This window comes from Mirounga angustirostris, unplaced genomic scaffold (genome assembly GCF_029215605.1).
Source record: "Mirounga angustirostris isolate CCGP_5_RB_7025 unplaced genomic scaffold, mMirAng1.0.hap1 SCAF_137, whole genome shotgun sequence".
Taxonomy (NCBI): Eukaryota; Metazoa; Chordata; class Mammalia; order Carnivora; family Phocidae; genus Mirounga; species Mirounga angustirostris.
This window is the reverse complement of record NW_026991845.1, coordinates 47856-68515: the sequence shown is the minus strand read 5'-3', so window position 1 is coordinate 68515 and position 20660 is coordinate 47856. Positions and strand designations below refer to the sequence as shown.

General features: G+C 42.6%; 1 protein-coding gene across 2 annotated transcripts; it reads left to right on the top strand.

The window, feature by feature from the left end:
* Positions 1–2104: 2104 nt before the first annotated feature.
* Positions 2105–19861, top strand: LOC135363365 (rho GTPase-activating protein 20-like). 2 transcript variants are annotated; one of them, XM_064583915.1, is made up of 7 exons: positions 2105–2299; positions 3538–3713; positions 6977–7086; positions 7608–7797; positions 9413–9503; positions 10889–11064; positions 19573–19861. In XM_064583915.1, the coding sequence occupies exons 1-7, from the start codon at positions 2269–2271 to the stop codon at positions 19768–19770; spliced, it is 972 nt and encodes a 323-aa protein (XP_064439985.1). In that variant the 5' UTR covers positions 2105–2268; the 3' UTR covers positions 19771–19861. The 2 variants fall into 2 exon arrangements, with proteins under 2 accessions (XP_064439985.1, XP_064439984.1); XM_064583914.1 differs by lacking the exon at positions 19573–19861 and adding an exon at positions 14135–15106 and having other exon boundaries at positions 2192–2299.
* The last annotated feature ends 799 nt before the right edge of the window (positions 19862–20660 follow it).

The window sequence follows — 20660 nt, the reverse complement described above, 5'->3', positions numbered from 1 at the left end:
GGGCTATTATTGTTCTTCTCCTGATCTTATTAATGTGGACTCCTTGGCCGTTTGACACCTTCTGGATCCATGAAACTTGTAGACGAAATTCCCTGGTTCAAGACACATGCAAGAGCATCACCTGCCAGGGCTATGACCTTAAAAGTCTGTCAAACATTTAACTAACCAGAGAAGTGTTTATCTGGCTCAGGAACTAAATTCAGTGCAACAATTTTGTCTACATTCATGCCTGGAACTCTGCTAGAGAGGGGTTGTGTGCTAGATATACAAGGATGTATCCTTTTCCCTGTCTCTGTTTTTCCAACCTCCTAAGTGGAATCATTTACCTAATTTAAAGTGTGTTTTTCTGACCTTAGGCTTTTAGCCCAGCTGCCAAGAGCAAATATTGTTCTCTTGCGATACCTTTTTGGAGTGCTATACAACATTGAGCAACATTCCTCATCCAATCAGATGACAGCTTATAACTTATCCGTTTGTATAACCCCAAGCGTTCTTTACCCACCTGATTCCGGCACCTTGGAATTGGAAGACAACTTGATAAAAAAGGTAATGAGAGCTCTCATTTTTGTCGCCCAAGGGGTAGAATCCCTACTTTGAACCGGACATGTGCAGTAGTAACTCTGACGGATGGAACTTTGTGAAGTGCACATTTTCATTAGGCCCCTGTGGAGTGGCAGAGTTCTTTATCCTACTCTGGCAGGGTCTGGGAAGGGGTGTCGTTAAACGGGAAACTCGGAGCAGTCGAGTCACTTCTTCACCCTCCAGGAGACTAAACACTAGAGTGACTAAACGAGAGAGAGAAGAGTCGTGTGATACGATAGGAAAGAACCTGGGCTTTGGAGCTTCACCAGTCAAGGTTCAAATCTCAGCCTAATCCCTGAGGGACTCGTAACCTTGGGCAAAGCCATGGTTTCCTCACTACACAATGGCGACAACAGCCAGCTCCTCCGGTCATCACTGGCACATCCTGGGTGGCTTGGGCAATATGAGCCCCCATGCCTCCAAACACATTGGCCTTCCTCTGCCAATTGTGGCTCATCTAGAAAAGTACTCGGCTACTATTTCACCTCTGCTACGTCATTTGGAAACTAGCAAGAGATTCCAGAATATCCTAATAAGATGACAGGTCTTCCCCAAGCTCACACAGAGAGAGCCAGCATGAGGCAAAGCAATGCGTGAGAAGGGACTGAAGTTAGACAGACAGATACATTTTCTCTCCAGCTGTGTGGGTTTTCCCTCACAACCCCACCAAAATCTCTGCTTCCCAACTTTAAGATACTTCTTCATTTAAGAAATGGTTTTCTTAAGTTTTTGTTCATACTTTATAAAGTTTCATAAGATGTTATACATCAGTTGCAGCTCAATAAAACTGGAAACAAAATTTAAAAACAAAAAATAAGTAAACTTTAATAAGGTAGGCTACTTTGAAAATTATCCTTGTTTTATTTATATTTTGATATGTATTTATTTGAGAGAGGGAAAGAGAGAGCGTGAGCGGGGCAGGGGCAGAAGAAGAGGGAGAGGGAGAGGGAGAAGCCCAAGCCCATTCCCCGCTGAGCACGGAGCCCAAAGTTGGCTCCATGTGGGGCTGGATCTCACCATCATGAGATAGTGATCTGAGCCAGAATCAAGAGTCAGATGCTCAACTGAGGGGCCCCAAAATTATCCTAGGCTTAATGATGTAACCACTGATACCAAAATGTTGGCTATTAAACTAGGCCACATACTAAAACTTTAGCCTACTGATTAGCAGTATTTTAAAATGTGTACCCAAAATACACGGAAAAGTATCACTCTTCCTAAGTTATTTCTTAGAGAATTCTGGTCTCTGTTTTTTATTTTATTATTTTTTTTAAGATTATATTTATTTTCTTGACAGAGGCAGACACAGCGAGAGAGGGAACACAAGCAGGGGGAGTGGGAGAGGGAGAATCAGGCTTCCCACTGAGCAGGGAGCCCGATATAAGGCTGATCGCATCACCCTGGGATCATGAGCTGAGCTGAAGGCAGACTCTTGACCGATTGAGCCACCCAGGCGCTCCTGGTCTCTATGTATTTTTATCAGTTCTGAATTTTTCTGGGAAATCTTTCACATTCTTTCTTAGATCCAAGGTCTATATACATAATGTGATTTATAACTATGCCCTATGGAAAAGAGCACCCCATTCTTGTCTTTTTGTGTTACAGATTTCTCTTGTACAATTTCTCATTGAAAATTGCCTTAAAATATTTGGAGAAGACATCACTTCCCTCTTGGGAGAGAACTCAATGAGTCCTGGTAACAGCGAGCAGGCTGCAGGTACCGGGAATAATTTTATTGGCTTTAGTGAGAAGCAGACAGCAAGGCTGCCAGGGGTCATGGGAGATGCTTAGACAGAGCTGTTCTGGAGCCCAGAGCATCGCCAGGGCAAGGATTTCCATGGGCTCCTTCTTCCGAAGGCTGGCTCACAGGTCAAGGGAGGTTCCACACTGTTGTGAGACCAAAGAAAGGATAAGATGAGGTCTCTGACTTCAAGAAGTTTCTTGTGTAGATCATAACAGAATTAGGACTCATCATGGTATGCCACAGTGTTTGGGAACTTTTTCTCACAAAATTTAAATGGGTGCTATATATATATCTATGTAGTTATATATATTACATAATTATATACTGATACTATATAAATATATAAACATAATGTATATATTTATGTATATTACATGTGCGCTGGTTGAAGCCAGAGAAAGGGGCCTTTCTTCCCCTCCCTCCTCTTTTGGCTCAGGGGCTCTTGAGGCACCACAGGATTCCAGTGCCCTTTGAAATGGGTTGAAAAGAATTGGCATCTTTGAGAAAAAAGAACTTGACTTGATGTCAAACAACCTCTCCAGAGTGTAAATTCCTGTACCCCCATTTACCAGCTATATTATCTTTGGCCCGTTATAGCAGCTAAGCATCAGTTTATTCATCTCTAAAATGTGGATAAAAATAATGTCTAAATCTTAGAATTGTGGTGTAGAATAAATAAGATGATGGATGTAATCCAAAAAAAGCCATTAATAGCACTAGGAGAAGTGCCCCTGACACTAGAGGTAGTATGATTTGAGCCTAGCTAATCAGACCTAACTGGCAGCAGTCCACCTTAGAAGGTAGACTTTCGATTCAGAACCTGGAGACACGTATCATCAATCCCTCCATATTTTTGACATTTCTTGTTTTCATGACACGTACCACATACTTTGAGGAAAGTTTTAGGAAAATACAAGTCATCAGGAATTAAGATGAGTCTGAGGCACCTGGGTGGCTCAGTCGTTAAACATCTGCCTTCAGCTCAGGTCATGATCCTGGGGTCCTGGTACCGAGCCCCGAGTCGGGCTCCCTGCTCCGAGGGAAGCCTGCTTCTCCCTCTCCCCCACCCCCTACTTGTGTTCCCTCTCTTGCTGTCTCTCTCTCTCTGTCAAAAAATAAATAAAATCTGTAAAAAAAAAAAAAAAAGGAAAAAGAAGGTTCAACATATTAAACAACAACTACTACTACGAGTACTCTCACTTCTTCCTTAGACTCCAGCCTGAAGACTGTGAAAACCCGTTCTTTCAGAGATAGGGCGTTTTGTCGGGGTTCCAGCACTTCCCAGCACAACCAGTGCACAGCCCCACCTTCCGCAAAGCCAGGACAGCTCTTTGGAGTTCCCCTCATGGATGTGTGTGATAAAGACAACTTCTCCTTCCCAATTCTGGTAGGTCATCTCATTTTGGTCTTCAATAGCCCTCCTGAGAAGGGGAAACTCTGAGAGGCCAAGCGTCCTCATCCAAATCTATCCCCAAATGAAGATGTCATTAGACAGCCCCTGGCTTTGGTTGAGAAGCTCTGTTACTGTTATTTCAAAGAATAGAATCTGATTTCGGTCCTGCAGAGTCATGAGGCAAATACAAAAGGAAAAGTCATTCTTCTCCATTCCACTTGGGTCTTGTTTCCACAAAGACATGCGGAGGCTTGTTCAGATCAGTCAAAATGGACTCTGTGTATGTGAGTCTCTGAGAGTCCACCTCATCTTCACACTCTCCCTTCATTGCCTTCCTGATCTCACATGAGTCTCAAGTCTCCTTCAGCGGAGTCTACTCAGTCTAACAATTGTAAACATCTGACACAAGCATAGACTCATCCTCTGGCAAATAGGAATCTGTTAATCCTAACAGAATATGTCAAATGAAAGCCACAGAGTTTGGTCTGTGTTATCTCAAACTGCTGTAGTGAATTGTCAGTGTGGACATTCACTGAGTATTCGGTGTCTCTGCAAGCATTGTACGGGATGTAGGGAACGTTCCGCTAGCTATGAAGAAATGTATCATCTTAGCTAGCATGTTACCTGCTAGCTACTACCCCAGATCCTTGCTTCACAGCAAATTTAGGGGCTAGCTAGGATTATCATCCTCCGCACTGCCTAACCGAATCAGAAAAGCCTCAGTACAGGATGCGTGTGCCCCAGCTCACACAATAGATAAGTAGCATAATAGACTTCAGATCCGTTGGATTCCCTGAGTCCAGCCCTTATTAAATTTCTACACAGCAGGGAGAGGACAGGAAGATACAGCAAAAGACAATGAAGGACTCTTGAGAAGGGAGGGTAATCAGAGAAGGAGAAGAGAGTTTCTGAGCCTGACTTTAAAAGAGGGAAGGAAATAGAACAAGTAGGAATGGAGTATACAGTCACTTAAAGAGAAATAAACAAATTGGAAATGAGTATTTCCTAAATAGACTTCCATACTTGCGGAAAAGCATGTATGTAAGGGAAAAATGTGAAAAGAATGGGAAAGTAGGAAACAGACGGTGATTCCGCAAAGGCCTTGAGACAGAGAAGTTTGATTTAAAAGTGTAAACTTAGTGGAAAATCTGATTAAAAGAAGTGTTGAAAATGTTTCAGTGTATGACTGTAAAATGGATATATGGGTAGAAAGTATATAGAGAGACACTGAAAAAACAGCAATCTAAATTGACTTTAGTCCTTCCCGCTCTAAAACATTGTACCATTACATTCCCCTTTTCTTTCAAAACGGAGGCAGGCATGGTATATGAGATGCCATATACTTTTCTTTTCTTCCTACACGGTATGCTTTCCTTTATTAATCAAAAAGGGCCACTCGCAGAAGGCATCTTCAGAAACTCAGCCAATATAAAATCCCGCAGAGTCCTAACGGAGAAACTAAATTCTGGGATCAAAGTGAACCCGTACAGGGAATCTATTCATGTGTTCGCATCCGTCTTAAAGGTAGGGAAGGTTCTAGCATTATCCACATGTGAGTAACTGAAGCGATGATGGGTGTCCTTCATCATGACTGCTCAAGAACCATAACGGGCATAGTAGATTAAGAACCTGACAAGCTAAAAAACGCTTGACAAAATCAAAATTTAAGGAAGCTACTTTAGGAGTTAAAAGCCCCATGTGTTAGAAATACTTTCTGTTTTCACCACACACGGCCCTCCGCACCTTCACTCCTGAAGACTCCATGCAAAATACTAATACTGAAATGACTACAGTCATGATACTAAATTTCAAAATACGCACTGACACAAACACACTGTTTACCGAAGCAGACATCCTCACCACCCTCCTAATGAAGGCAAACTTTCCAAAAGAAATAGAACAGGGAGGGGCGCCTGGGTGGCTCAGATGGTTAAGCGTCTGCCTTCGGCTCAGGTCATGATCCCAGTGTCCTGGGATCGAGCCCCGCATCGGGCTTCCTGCTCAGCGGGGAGCCTTCTTCTCCCTCTCCCTCTGCCTCTCTCCCTCCTCATGCTCTCTCCCTCTCTATCTCTGTGTCTCAAATGAATAAGAAAAAAAAAAAAAAAGAAGAAATAGAACAGGGAAAGAATTTAATCCATGCAGCTTGGCACATATGAACAGCTCTGAACAACCCTATGTTAATGTAGTACTGACTACAGTCTTAGAATCTCAGTCACATTTGGTCTTCCCTTGTCCCCCATTAATGTTCGAAGATGTGATCAATAGCAAAGTCCAGAAATGACTTAGGTAACCACTCCTACACTGGGGCCATAGTGATATCCAGTAGTAATATACATATAGGCATCAGGAGACAGGAGAAGAATGATGATACACTAGGTAGCAAGATGAGTGTTGCCCTCTGTAAGGTGCACACATGGAATCGATTTTCTAGCAAGAGTTGGTAGGTTCTTTTCTGATTCTGTGTTATAAGCACTGACTAGGAGGAGCATGAGCACTTGTGGGTATAGTGCTTAGACATTTCTAAAGTTTTCTCTTCCTGAAGTTGACGGATCTTGGTGGAGAATCAGACTCTGCAACCTTGGCCTTGATAATATCATGGCAAACTAACTGGACAATTGTCCTAAACTAGAAATGAATCTATCCTCAGGACCATAGTGAGTCTGCCATTAGACTCTCGACTTTTAGACAGTTAAGAAAAGGAAGAATGAAGCAATTGTGAGAGTAGCTTTCTTCCAGGGAGCACACATACCCCGAATGAGAAGACCTATTTCTTGCCTAATGTGTGTGCAAGAGCCCACCTGTTTGTGTTTTGATTGTTTCAGGCCTTTTCTTGCTAGAATTAAGAGCTGGCGCTGTGTCTAAAACAAGCAACATGAGTATGTGTATTTCTGTCCAGGAAGCTAATAGGATTTAGGATGGTCTATAGCCAGACCCTGTCAGTTTGTGGTACTTTGCAAAAAAAGCACACACACAAAATAAGTTCCAGATGATAGAAGGGAGCTTTATCTTCATTTCCACCACAGACTAAGCTCTGCTTTATGCCTCTAAGTTTTAGTGGGAGAAAATCCAAGCATCTGCTGCTGCGTGTGCAAGTCAATGGAGAGTCAGAGCCGAGCACCGTGTGGGTCACAGTTTGAGTATCTGTGAAGGAAGTGGGGGCTGAACTGAATTTTTTAACTACATATTTTCTCTGGAATATTTCCATTACATATTTTCTATAACATATATATATAGTTTTTTTTTTTTATCTCCCTAAGGATTTTCTTAGAAATATACACGGAAGTATATTTTTATCTGATCTCTATGACAAATGGCTCGGTGTTATTGATCAAGGCAACGAAGAGGAGAAGATAACTGCAGCCCAGAGGTAATGATGCAATAATTACTCTGGTCACATCTCCAAAATACAGCCCACATACTATTAGGAAAACATTGGCTTACGTTTTGCAGCTTTGCTCACTATAATCATGACCAATGCCAAAGAGTTTCAATTCTTCACACCCATGGGGGCCAGGTTCATAATGGAGACACACTTTAGGGCCATTATCGTTCTTCTCCTGATCTTATTAATGTGGAATCCTTGGCCGTTTTACATCTTTTGGATACATGAAACTGTTAGGGGAAATCCCCTGGTCCAAGACAGATGCAAGAACATCAATTGCCAGGGCTATGACCTTAAAGGTCTGTCAAACATTTAACTAACCAGAGAAGATTTTATCTGGCGCAGGAACTGAAGTCAGGGCAACAATTTTGTATACATTCATGCCTGGAACTCTGCTACAGCGGGTTGTGTGCTAGATATACAAGGATGTATCCTGTTCCCTGTCTTTTTTTTCAACCTCCTAAGTGGAATCACTTGCCTAATTTAGTGTATTTTTCTGACCTTAGGCTTTTACCCCAGCTGCCAAGAGCAAATGTCATTGTCTTGCGATACCTTTTTGGAGTGCTATACAACATTGAGCAACATTCCTCATCCAATCAGATGACAGCTTATAATTTATCCGTTTGTATAGCCCCAAGCGTTCTTTACCCACCTGATTCCGGCAGCTTGGAATTGGAAGACAACTTGATAAAAAAGGTAATGAGAGCTCTCATTTTTGCCCCCATGGGGTAGAATCCCTACTTTGAACCGGATATGTGCAGTTGTAACTCTGACGGATGGAACTATGTGAAGTGCACATTTTCATTAGGCCCCTGTGGAGTGGCAGAGTTCTTTATGCTACTCTGGCGGGGTCTGGGAAGGGGTGTCGTTAAACGGGAAACTCGGAGCAGTCGAGTCACTTCTTCCCCCTCCAGGAGACTAAACACTAGACTGACTAAACGAGAGGGAGAAGAGTCATGTGATACGATAGGAAAGAACCTGGGTTTTGGAGCTTCACCAGTCAAGGTTCAACTCTCAGCCTAATCCCTGAGGGACTCGTAACCTTGGGCAAAGCCATGGTTTCCTCACTACACAATGGCGACAACAGCCAGCTCCTCCGGTCATCACTGGCACATCCTGGGTGGCTTGGGCAATATGAGCCCCCATGGGTCCAACCACATTGGCCTTCCTCTGCCAATTGTGGCTCATCTAGAAAAGTACTCAACTACTATTTCACCCCTGCTACATCTTATGGAAACTAGCAAAAGATTCCAGACCATCCTAACAAGATGACAGGTCTTCCCCAAGCTCACACAGAGAGAGCCAGCATGAGGCAAACCAATGCGTGAGAAGGTACTGAATTTAGACAGACAGATACATTTTCTCTCCAGCTGTGTGGGTTTTCCCTCACAACCCCACCAAAATCTCTGCTTCTCAACTTTAAGATTCTTCTTCATTTAAGAAATGGTTTCTTAAGTTTTCGTTCATACTTTATAAAGTTTCATAAGATGTTATACATCAGTTACAGCTCAATAAAACTGGGAACAAAATTTAAAAACAAAAAACAGGTAAACTTTAATAAGGTAGGCTACTTTGAAAATTATCCTAGTTTTATTTATTTTTTGATATTTATTTTTTTGAGAGAGGGAAAGAGAGCGTGAGCGGGGCAGGGGCAGTAGAAGAGGGAGAGGGAGAAGACCAAGCCAATTCCCTGCTGAGCCCAGAGCTGAAAGTTGGCTCCATGTGGGGCTGGATCTCACCACTATGAGATTGTGATCTGAGCCGAAATCAAGAGTCAGACGCTCAACTGAGGGGCCCCGAAATTTATCCTAGGCTTAAAGATGTAACCACTGATCCCAAAATGTTAGCTATGAAACTAGGCCACACATTAAAACTTTAGCCCACTGATGAGCAGTATTTCAAAATGTGTACCCAAAGTACACGGGAAAGCATCAGTCATTCTAAGTTATTTCCTAGAGAACTCTGGTCTCTATTTTTTTTTGGTTTTTTTTTTTAAGATTTTATTTATTTACTTGACAGAGAGGGAACTCAAGCAGGGAGAGTGGGAGAGGAAGAAGCAGGCTTCCCGCTGAGCAGGGAGCCAGATATAGGGCTGATCCCAGCACCCTGGGATCATAAGCTGAGCCGAAGGGAGACGCGTAACTGACTGAGCTACCCAGGTGCCCCTGGTTTCTACGTATTTTTATCAACTCTGAATTTTTCTGATAAGTCCTTCACGTTTTTTCTTAGATCCAAGGTCTATATACAAAATGTGTTTTCTAACTATGGCCTATGGAAAAGAACACCCCATTTTTGTCTTTTTGTGTTACAGATTGCTCTTGTACAATTTCTCCTTGAAAATTGCCTCAGGATATTTGGCGAAGACATCACTTCCTTCTTGGGAGAGAAGTCAATGAGTCGTGGTAAGAGCGAGAAGACTGCAGCTACCGGGAATAATTTAATTGGCTTTAGTGAGAAGCAGACAGCAAGGCTGCCAAGGGTCATGGGAGATGCATAGACAGTGCTGTTCTGGAGCCCAGAGCATCGCCAGGGCAATGATTTCCATGTGCTCCTTCTTCCAAAGGCTGGCTCACAGGTCAAGGGAGGTTCCACACTGTTGTGAGACCAAAGAAAGGATAAGATGAAGTCTCTGACTTCAAGAAGTTCCTAGGGTAGATCATAAAGGCATTAGGACTCATCATGGTATGCCATAGTGTTTGGGAATTTTTTCTAACAAAATTCTAATAGGGTGCTATACATATATATACATATATATTTGTATATATATGTATATATGTAATAACGAATCAGAAAAGCCTCAGTACAGGATGTATGTATATGTATGTATATATTTGTATATGCATATATATATGTAAAACACATCAAACATATGTATGTAGTTATATATAATATATAATTAGATACTTATACTATATAAATATATTATCATAATATATATATTTATGTATATTAGAAGTGCTCTGGTTGAAGCCAGAGAAGGGGCCTTTCTTCCCCTCCGTCCTCTTTTGGCTCAGGGGCTCTTGAGGCACCACAGGATTCCAGTGGCTTTAAAATGGGTTGAAAAGAACTGGCATCATTGAGAAAAAAGGACTTGACTTGATGTCAAACTACCTCTCCAGAGTGTAAATTCCTGTGCCCGCATTTACCAGCTATATTATCTTTGCCCAGTTATACCACCTCAGCATCAGTTAATTCATCTCTAAATATGGATAAAAATAATGTCTAAATCTTAGAATTGTTGTGTAGAATAAATAAGATGATGGATGTAATCCAAAAAAAGCCATTAATATGACTAGGAGAAGTGCCCCTGAGACTAAAGCTAGTATGTTTTGAGCCTAGCTAATAACAGCTGTCAGCAGTCCACCTTGGAAGGTAGACTTTCGATTCAGAACCTGTAGACACGTATCATCAATCCCTCCATATTTCTGACATTTCTTGGTTTTATGATGCTTACGACATTGATTTGAGGAAATCTTTAGGAAAATACAAGTCATCAGGAATTAAGATGAGTCTGGGGCACTTGGGTGGCTCAGTCGTTAAGTAACTGCCTTCAGCTCAGGTCATGATCTCGGGGTCCTGGGATCGAGCCCCGCATCGGGCTCCCTGCTCCGAGGGAAGCCTGCTTCTCCCTCTCCCCGTCCCCCTGCTTGTGTTCCCTCTCTCGCTGTCTCTCTCCCTCTATCAAAATATAAATAAAATCTGTAAAAAAAAAAAAAAAAAAAGGAAGAAGAAGTTTCAGCGGATTAAAGAACAACTACTACCACTAGTACTCTCTCTTCTTCCTTAGACTCCGGCCAGAAAACTGTGAAAAGCTGTTCCTTCAGAGACAGGGCCTTTTGGTGGGGCTCCAGCACTTGCCAGCAAAACCAGTGCACAGCCCCACATTCTGCAAAGCCAGGAGAGCTCTTTGGAGTTTGCCTCATGGTTGTGTGTTATAAAGACAACCTGGCCTTCCCAATTCTGGTAGGTCATCTCATTTTGGTCTTCTATAGCTCTTCTGAGGTGCGGAAACACTGAGAGGCCATGTGTCCTCATCCAAATCTATCCCGAAATAGAGAAGTCCTTAGACAGCCCTGGTTTTGGCTCAGAAGCTCTGTTACTGTTATTTCAAGGAACAGAATCTGACTAAGGTCCAGCAGAGTCATGAGGCAAATACAACAGGAAAAGACATTCTTGTCCATTCTACTTGGGTCTTCTTTCTGCAAAAACCCACCGAGGCCTGTTCAGATGAGTCAAAATGACTCTGTGTATGTGAGTCTCTGAGAGTCCACTTCATCTTCACACTCTCCCTTCACTGCCTTCCTGCACTCACATGAGTCTCAAGTCTCCTTCAACGGAGTCTACTCAGTCTAACAACTGCAAACATCTGACACGAGCATAGACTCATCCTCTGGCAAATAGGAATCTGTTAATCCTAACAGAATATGTCAAATGAAAGCCACAGAGTTTGGCCTGTGTTATCTCAAACTGCTCTAGTGAATTGTCAGTGTGGACATTCACTGAGTATTTGGTGTCTCTGCAAGCACTGTATGGGATGTAGGGAACGTTGTGCTAGCTATGAAGAAATGTATCGTATTAGCTAGCATGTTACCTGCTACCTACTACCCCAGGTCCTTGCATCACAGCAAATTTAGGGGCTAGCTAGGATTATCATCCTCCGCACTGCCTAAACGAATCAGAAAAGCCTCAGTACAGGATGTATGTGCCCCAGCTCACACAATAGATAAGTAGCATAATAGACTTCAGATCCGTTGGATTCCCTGAGTCCAGCCCTTATTAAGATTCTACACAGCAGAGAGAGGACATGAAGATAGAGCAAAAGACAATGAAAGACTCATGAGAAGGGAGGGTAATCAGAGAAGGGGAAGAGAGTTTCTGAGCCTGACTTTAAATGAAGGGAAGGAAATAGAACAAGTAGGAATGGAGTATACAGTCACTTAAAGAGAAATAAACAAATGGGAAATGAGTATTTCCTAAATAGACTTCCATACTTCGGGAAGAGCATCTACGTAAGGGAATAATGAGAAAAGAATGGTAAAGTAGGAAACACATGGTGATTGCACAAAGGCCTTGAAGCAGAGAAGTTTGATTTAAGAGTGGAAACTCAATGGAAAGGAAAATCTGATTAAAAGAAGTGTTTAAAATGTTTCAGTGTATGACTGTAAAATGGATATTTGGGTAGAAAGTATATAGAGAGACACTGAAAAAAAAAAACAAAAAACATTCTAAATTGACTTTGGTCCTTCCTGCTCTAAAACAGTGTACCATTACATTCCCCTCCTCTTTCAAAACGGAGGCAAGCTTGTGCTCTGCGTGTGTGGATATGAGATGCCATATACTTTTCTTTTCTTCCTACAGGCTATGCTTTCCTTTATTAATCAAAAAGGGCCCATCACAGAAGGCATATTCAGAAACTCAGCCAATATAAAATCCTGCCATGTCCTAAAGGAGAAACTAAATTCTGGGGTCAAAGTGAACCCGTACAGCGAATCTGTTCATGTGGTCGCATCCGTCTTAAAGGTAGGGAAGGTCCTAGCATTATCCACACACGAGTAACTGAAGCTATGATTGGTGTCCTTCATCATGACTGCTCAAGAACCATAACGGGCGTAATAGATTAAGAACCTGACAAGCTGAAAAACGCTTGACAAAATCAAAATTTAAGGAAGCTACTTTTGGAGTTAAAAGCCCCATGTGTTAGAAATACTTTCTGTTTTGACTACACACCGCCCTCCCCACCTTCACTCCTGAAGACTCCATGCAAAATACTAATACTGAAATGACTACTAGTCATGATAATAAATTTCAAAATACGCACCGATACATACACACAGTTTACCCATGAAAACATCCTCACCACCCTCCTAATGAAGGCAAACTTTCCAAAAGAAATAGAACAGGGAAAGAATTTAATCCATCCACCTTGGCACTTATGAACAGGTCTGAACAACCCTATGTTAACGTAGTAATGACTACGGTCGTAGAATCTCAGTCTCATTTGCTCTTCCCTTGTCCCCCGTTAATGTTTGAAGATGTGATCAATAGCAAGGTCCAGAAATGACTTAGGTAACCACTCCTACACTGGGGCCATAGTGATATCCAGTAGTAATATACATACAGGCATCAGGAGACAGGAGAAGAATGATGATACACTAGGTAGCGAGATGAGTGTTGCCCTCTGTAAGGTGCACACATGGAATCGATTTTCTAGCAAGAGTTAGGAGGTTCTTTCCTGATTCCGTGTTATAAGCACCGACTAGGAAGAGGGTGAGCACTTGTGGGGAGAGTGCTTAGACATTTCTAAAGTTTTCTCTTCCTGAAGTTGACGGAATTTGGTGGAGAATCAGACTCTGCAACCTTGGCCTTGATAATATCATGGCAAACTAACTGGACAATTGTCCTAAACTAGAAATGAATCTATCCTCAGGACCACAGTGAGTCTGCCATTAGACTCTCGACTTTTAGACAGTTAAGAAAAGGAAGAATGAAGCAATTGTGAGAGTAGCTTTCTTCCAGGGAGCACGCATACCCCGAGTGAGAAGACCTAGTTCTTTCCTAATATGTGTGCAAGAGCCCACCTGTTTGTGTTTTGATTGTTTCAGGCCTTTTCTTGCTAGAGTTAAGAGCTAGCACCTTGTGTAAAACAAGCAACATGGGTATGTGTATTTCTGTCCAGGAAGCTAATAGGATTTAGGATGGTCTATAGCCAGACCCTGTCAGTTTATGGTACTTTGCAAAAAAAAAGCACACACACAAAATAAGTTCCAGATGATAGAAAGGAGCTTTATCTTCATTTCCACCACAGGCTAAGCTCTGATTTTTGCCTCTAAGTTTTAGCGGGAGAAAATCCAAGCACCTGCTCCTGCGTGTGCAAGTCAATGGAGAGTCAGAGCTGAGCTCCGTGTGGGTCCCAGTTTGGGTATCTGTGAAGGAAGTGGGGGCTGAACTGAATTTTTTAACTATATATTTTCTCTGGAATATTTCCACTACATATTTTCTATAATATATACACATATTTTTTTATCTCCCTAAGGACTTTCTAAGAAACATCCCAGGAAGTGTATTTTTATCTGATCTCTATGACAAATGGCTCGGTGTTATTGATCAAGGCAACAAAGAGGAGATGATAACTGCAGCTCGGAGGTAACGATGCAATAATTACTCTACTCTGGTCACATCTCCAAAATACACCCAACATACTATCAGGAAAACATTGGCTTACGTTTTCCAGCTTTGCCCACTATAATCATGACCAACACCAAAGAATTTCGAGTCTTCACACCCATGGGGCCCAGCTTCAGAATAGAGGCACACTTTAGGGCTGTTATTGTTCTTCTCCTGATCTTATTAATGTGGACTCCTTGGCCGTTTTACACCTTCTGGATCCTTGAAACTGGTAGACAAAATTCCCTGGTCCGAGACAGATCAAGAGCAACAACTGCCAGGGCTATGACCTTAAAAGTCTGTCAGACATTTAACTAACCAGAGAAGTGTTTATCTGGCTCAGGAACTGAATTCAGTGCAACAATTTTGTCTACATTCATGCATGGAACTCTGCTACAGCGGGTGGTGTGCTAGATATACAAGGATGTATCCTGTTCCCTGTCTCTGTTTTTCCAACCTCCTAAGTGGAATCACTTGCCTAATTTAAAAGTGTGTTTTTTTGACTTTAGGCTTTTAGCCCAGCTGCCAAGAGCAAATGTTGTTCTCTTGCGATACCTTTTTGGAGTGCTATACAACATTGAGCAACATTCCTCATCCAATCAGATGAAACCTTATAATTTATCCGTTTGTATAGCCCCAAGCGTTCTTTACCCACCTGATTCCGGCAGCTTGGAATTGGAAGACAACTTGATAAGAAAGGTAATGAGAGCTCTCATTTTTGTCCCCCAGGGGGTAGAATCCCTACTTTGACCCGGACATGTGCAGTAGTAACTCTGACAGAAGGAACTTTGTGAAGTGCACATTTTCATTAGGCCCCTGTGGAGTGGCAGAGTTCTTTATGCTACTCTGGCGGGGTCTGGGAAGGGCTGTCGTTAAACGGGAAACTCGGAGCAGTCGAGTCACTTCTTCCCCCTCCAGGAGACTAAACACTAGACTGACTAAACGAGAGAGAGAAGAGTCGTGTGATACGATAGGAAAGAACCTGGGTTTTGGAGCTTCACCAGTCAAGGTTCAACTCTCAGCCTAATCCCTGAGGGACTCGTAACCTTGGGCAAAGCCATGGTTTCCTCACTACACAATGGCGACAACAGCCAGCTCCTCCGGTCATCACTGGCACATCCTGGGTGGCTTGGGCAATATGAGCCCCCATGCCTCCAAACACATTGGCCTTCCTCTGCCAATTGTGGCTCATCTAGAAAAGTACTCGGCTACTATTTCACCTCTGCTACATCATATGGAAACTAGCAAGAGATTCCAGAATATCCTAATAAGATGACAGGTCTTCCCCAAGCTCACCCAGAGAGAGCCAGCATGAGGCAAAGCAATGCGTGAGAAGGGACTGAAGTTAGACAGACAGATACGTTTTCTCTCCAGCTGTGTGGGTTTTCCCTCACAACCCCACCAAAATCCCTGCTTCCCAACTTTATGATACTTCTTCATTTAAGAAATGGTTTTCTTAAGTTGTCGTTCATACTTTATAAAGTTTCATAAGATGGTATACATCAGTTACAGCTCAGTAAAACTGGAAACAAAATTTAAAAGCAAAAAATAAGTAAACTTTAATAAGGTAGGCTACTTTGAAAATTATCCTTGTTTTATTTATATTTTGATATGTATTTATTTGAGAGAGGGAAAGAGAGAGCGTGAGCGGGGCAGGGGCAGAAGAAGAGGGAGAGGGAGAGGGAGAAGCCCAAGCCCATTCCCCGCTGAGCACGGAGCCCAAAGTTGGCTCCATGTGGGGCTGGATCTCACCACCATGAGATCGTGATCTGCGCCGAAATCAAGAGTCAGACGCCCAACAGAGGGGCCCCGAAATTTATCCTAGTCTTAAAGACGTAACCACTGATCCCAAAATGTTAGCTCTTAAAGTAGGCCACGCATTATAACTTTAGCCCACGGATGGGCAGTATTTTAAAATGTGTACCCAAAGTACACGGGAAAGTATCACTCTTTCTAAGGTATTACTGAGAGAACTCTGGTTTCTATGTGTTTCTGTTTTTTTGTGTTTTTTTTTTTAAACTTTTATTTATTTACTTGACTGAGAGAGTCACAGCGAGAGAGGGAACACAAGCAGGGGGAGTGGGAGAGGGAGAAGCAGGCTTCCCGCTGAGCAGGGAGCCCGATGTAGGGCTGATCCCAGCACCCTGGGATTATGACCTGAGCCGAACGCAGACGCTTAACCGACTGAGCCACCCAGGCGCCCCTGGTTTCTACGTATTTTTATCAAGTCTGAATTTTACTGGGAAGTCCTTCCCATTTTTTCTTAGATCCAAGGTCTGTATACAAAATGTGATTTATAACTATGCCCTATGGAAAACAGCACCCCATTCTCGTCTTTTTGTGTTACAGATTTGTCTTGTACAATTTCTCATTGAAAATTGCCTCAGGATATTTGGAGAAGACATCACTTCCCTCTTGGGCGAGAACTCAATGAGTCGTGGTAACAGCGAGAAGGCTGCAGGTACCGGGAGTAATTTAATTGGCTTTAGTGAGAAGCAGACAGCAAGGTTGCCAGGGGTCATGGGAGATGCTTAGACAGAGCTGTTCTGGAGCCCAGAGCATCGCCAGGGCAAGGATTTCCATGGGCTCCTTCTTCCGAAGGCTGGCTCACAGGTCAAGGGAGGTTCCACACTGTTGTGAGACCAAAGAAAGGATAAGATGAGGTGTCTGACTTCAAGAAGTTTCTAGTGTAGATCATAAGGGCATTAGGACTCATCATGGTATGCTACAGTGTTTGGGAATTTTTTCTAACAAAATTCTAAGTGGGTGCTATATATCTATATATATATACAACATCATACATATATATGTAGTTATATAGATATATAATATATAATTAGATACTTATACTATATAAATATAACCATAGTATATATATTTATGTATATTAGATGTGCTCTGGTTGAAGCCAGAGCAAGGGGCCTTTCTTCCCCTCCCTCCTCTTTTGGCTCAGGGGCTCTTGAGGCACCACAGGATTCCAGTGCCCTTTGAAACAGGTTGAAAAGAACTGGCATCATTGAGAAAAAAGGACTTGACTTGATGTCAAAAAACCTCTCCAGAGTGTAAAGTCCTGTGCCCCCATTTACCAGCTATATTACCTTTGATCAGTTTTTCTAGCTCAGCATCAGTTTATTCATCTATAAATGTGGATAAAAATAATGTCTAAATCTTAGAATTGTGGTAAACACTAAATAAGATGATGGATGGAATCCAAAAAAAGCCATTAATAGGACTAGGAGAAGTGCCCCTGAGACTAGAGCTAGTACGATTTGAGCCTAGCTAATCACAGCTACCTGGCAGCAGTCCACCTTAGAAGGTAGACTTTTGATTCAGAACCTGGAGACACGTATCATCAATCCCTCCATATTTCTGACATTTCTTGGTTTTATGATGCTTACCACATTGCTTTGAGGAAATCTTTAGGAAAATACAAGTCATCAGGAATTAAGATGTGTCTGGGACGCCTGGGTGGCTCAGTCATTAAGCGTCTGCCTTCAGCTCAGGTCATGATGCCGGGGTCCTGGGATCGAGCCCCGCATCGGGCTCCCTGCTCCGAGGGAAGCCTGCTTCTCCCTCTCCCCCTCCCCCTGCTTGTGTTCCCTCTCTCGCTGTCTCTCTCCCTCTTTCAAAATATAAATAAAATCTGTAAAAAAAAAAAAAAAAAAAAAAAAAGGAAAATGAAGGTTCCGCGTATTAAACAACAACTACTACTACTAGTACGCTCTCTTCTTCCTTAGACTCCGGCCGTAAGACTGTGACAAGCCGTTCTCTCAGTGACAGGGCCTTTTGTCAGGGTTCCAGCACTTGTCAGCACAACCAGTGCACAGCCCCACCTTCCGCAGAGCCAGGACAGCTCTTTGGAGTTCCCCTCATGGATGTGTGTGATAAAGACAACTTGCCCTTCCCAATTCTGGTAGGTCATCTCCTTTTGGTCTTCTACAGCCCTCCTGAGGAGGGGAAACTCTGAGAGGCCACGTGTCCTCATCCAAATGTATCCCCAAATGGAGAAGTCATTAGACGGCCCCTGGCTTTGGCTGAGAAGCTCTGTTACTGTTATTTCAAGGAACAGAATCTGACTTAGGTCCAGCAGAGTCATGAGGCAAATACAACAGGAAAAGACATTCTTGTCCATTCCACTTGGGTTTTGTTTCCGCAAAGACCCACCGAGGCCTGTTCAGATCAGTCAAAATGACTCTGTGTATGTGAGTCTCTGAGAGTCCACCTCATCTTCACACTCTCCCTTCATTGCCTTCCTGCACTCACATGAGTCTCAAGTCTCCTTCAACGGAGTCTACTCAGTCTAACAACTGCAAACATCTGACACGAGCATAGACTCATCCTCTGGCAAATAGGAATCTGTTAATCCTAACAGAATATGTCAAATGAAAGCCACAGAGTTTGGCCTGTGTTATCTCAAACTGCTGTAGTGAATTGTCAGTGTGGACCTTCACTGAGTATTCGGTGTCTCTGCAAGCACTGTACGGGATGTAGGGAACGTTCTCCTATCTATGAAGAAATGTATCATATTAGCTACTTTGTTACCTGCTAGCTACTACCCCAGGTCCTTGCATCGCAGCAAATTTAGGGGCTAGCTAGGATTATCATCCTCCACACTTCCTAACCGAATCAGAGAAGCCTCAATACAGGATGTAAGTGACCCAGCTCACACAATAGATAAGTAGCATAATAGACTTCAGATCCGTTGGATTCCCTGAGTCCAGCCCTTATAAAGATTCTACACAGCAGAGAGAGGACATGAAGATAGAGCAAAAGACAATTTAAGACTCATGAGAAGGGAGGGTAATCAGAGAAGGAGAAGAGAGTTTCTGAGCCTGACTTTAAAAGAGGGAAGGAAATAGAACAAGTAGGAAAGGAGTATACAGTCACTTAAAGAGAAATAAACAAATGGGAAATGAGTATTCCCTAAATAGACTTCCATACTTGGGGAAGAGCATCTACGTAGGGGAATAATGAGAAAAGAATGGTAAAGTAGGAAACAGACGGTGATTCCGCAAAGGCCTTGAAGCAGAGAAGTTTGATTTAAGAGTGGAAACTCAATGGAAAGGAAAATCTGATTAAAAGAAGTGTTTAAAATGTTTCAGTGTATGACTGTAAAATGGATATTTCGGTAGAAAGTATATAGAGAGACACTGAAAAAAAAAACAAAAAACATTCTAAATTGACTTTGGTCCTTCCCGCTCTAAAACAGTGTACCATTACATTCCCCTCCTCTTTCAAAACGGAGGCAAGCTTATGCTCTGCGTGTGTGGATATGAGATGCCATATACTTTTCTTTTCTTCCTACAGGCTATGCTTTCCTTTATTAATCAAAAAGGGCCCCTCACAGAAGGCATATTCAGAAACTCAGCCAATATAAAATCCTGCCATGTCCTAAAGGAGAAACTAAATTCTGGGGTCAAAGTGAACCCGTACAGCGAATCTGTTCATGTGGTCGCATCCGTCTTAAAGGTAGGGAAGGTCCTAGCATTATCCACACACGAGTAACTGAAGCTATGATTGGTGTCCTTCATCATGACTGCTCAAGAACCATAACGGGCATAATAGATTAAGAACCTGACAAGCTGAAAAACGCTTGACAAAATCAAAATTTAAGGAAGCTACTTTTGGAGTTAAAAGCCCCATGTGTTAGAAATACTTTCTGTTTTGACTACACACCGCCCTCCCCACCTTCACTCCTGAAGACTCCATGCAAAATACTAATACTGAAATGACTACTAGTCATGATAATAAATTTCAAAATACGCACCGATACATACACACAGTTTACCCATGAAAACATCCTCACCACCCTCCTAATGAAGGCAAACTTTCCAAAAGAAATAGAACAGGGAAAGAATTTAATCCATCCACCTTGGCACTTATGAACAGGTCTGAACAACCCTATGTTAACGTAGTAATGACTACGGTCGTAGAATCTCAGTCTCATTTGCTCTTCCCTTGTCCCCCGTTAATGTTTGAAGATGTGATCAATAGCAAGGTCCAGAAATGACTTAGGTAACCACTCCTACACTGGGGCCATAGTGATATCCAGTAGTAATATACATACAGGCATCAGGAGACAGGAGAAGAATGATGATACACTAGGTAGCAAGATGAGTGTTGCCCTCTGTAAGGTGCACACATGGAATCGATTTTCTAGCAAGAGTTAGGAGGTTCTTTCCTGATTCCGTGTTATAAGCACCGACTAGGAAGAGGGTGAGCACTTGTGGGGAGAGTGCTTAGACATTTCTAAAGTTTTCTCTTCCTGAAGTTGACGGATCTTGGTGGAGAATCAGACTCTGCAACCTTGGCCTTGATAATATCATGGCAAACTAACTGGACAATTGTCCTAAACTAGAAATGAATCTATCCTCAGGACCACAGTGAGTCTGCCA

Coding starts and splice junctions, on each gene's coding strand:
- LOC135363365 (XM_064583915.1), top strand. CDS start 2,269: ATGAGTCCTGGTAACAGCGAGCAGGCTGCAG. Junction 7,798..9,412: donor AAGACAACTTGATAAAAAAG/GTAATGAGAGCT, acceptor TTTGTGTTACAG/ATTGCTCTTGTACAATTTCT. Junction 11,065..19,572: donor ACCTGGCCTTCCCAATTCTG/GTAGGTCATCTC, acceptor TTCTTCCTACAG/GCTATGCTTTCCTTTATTAA.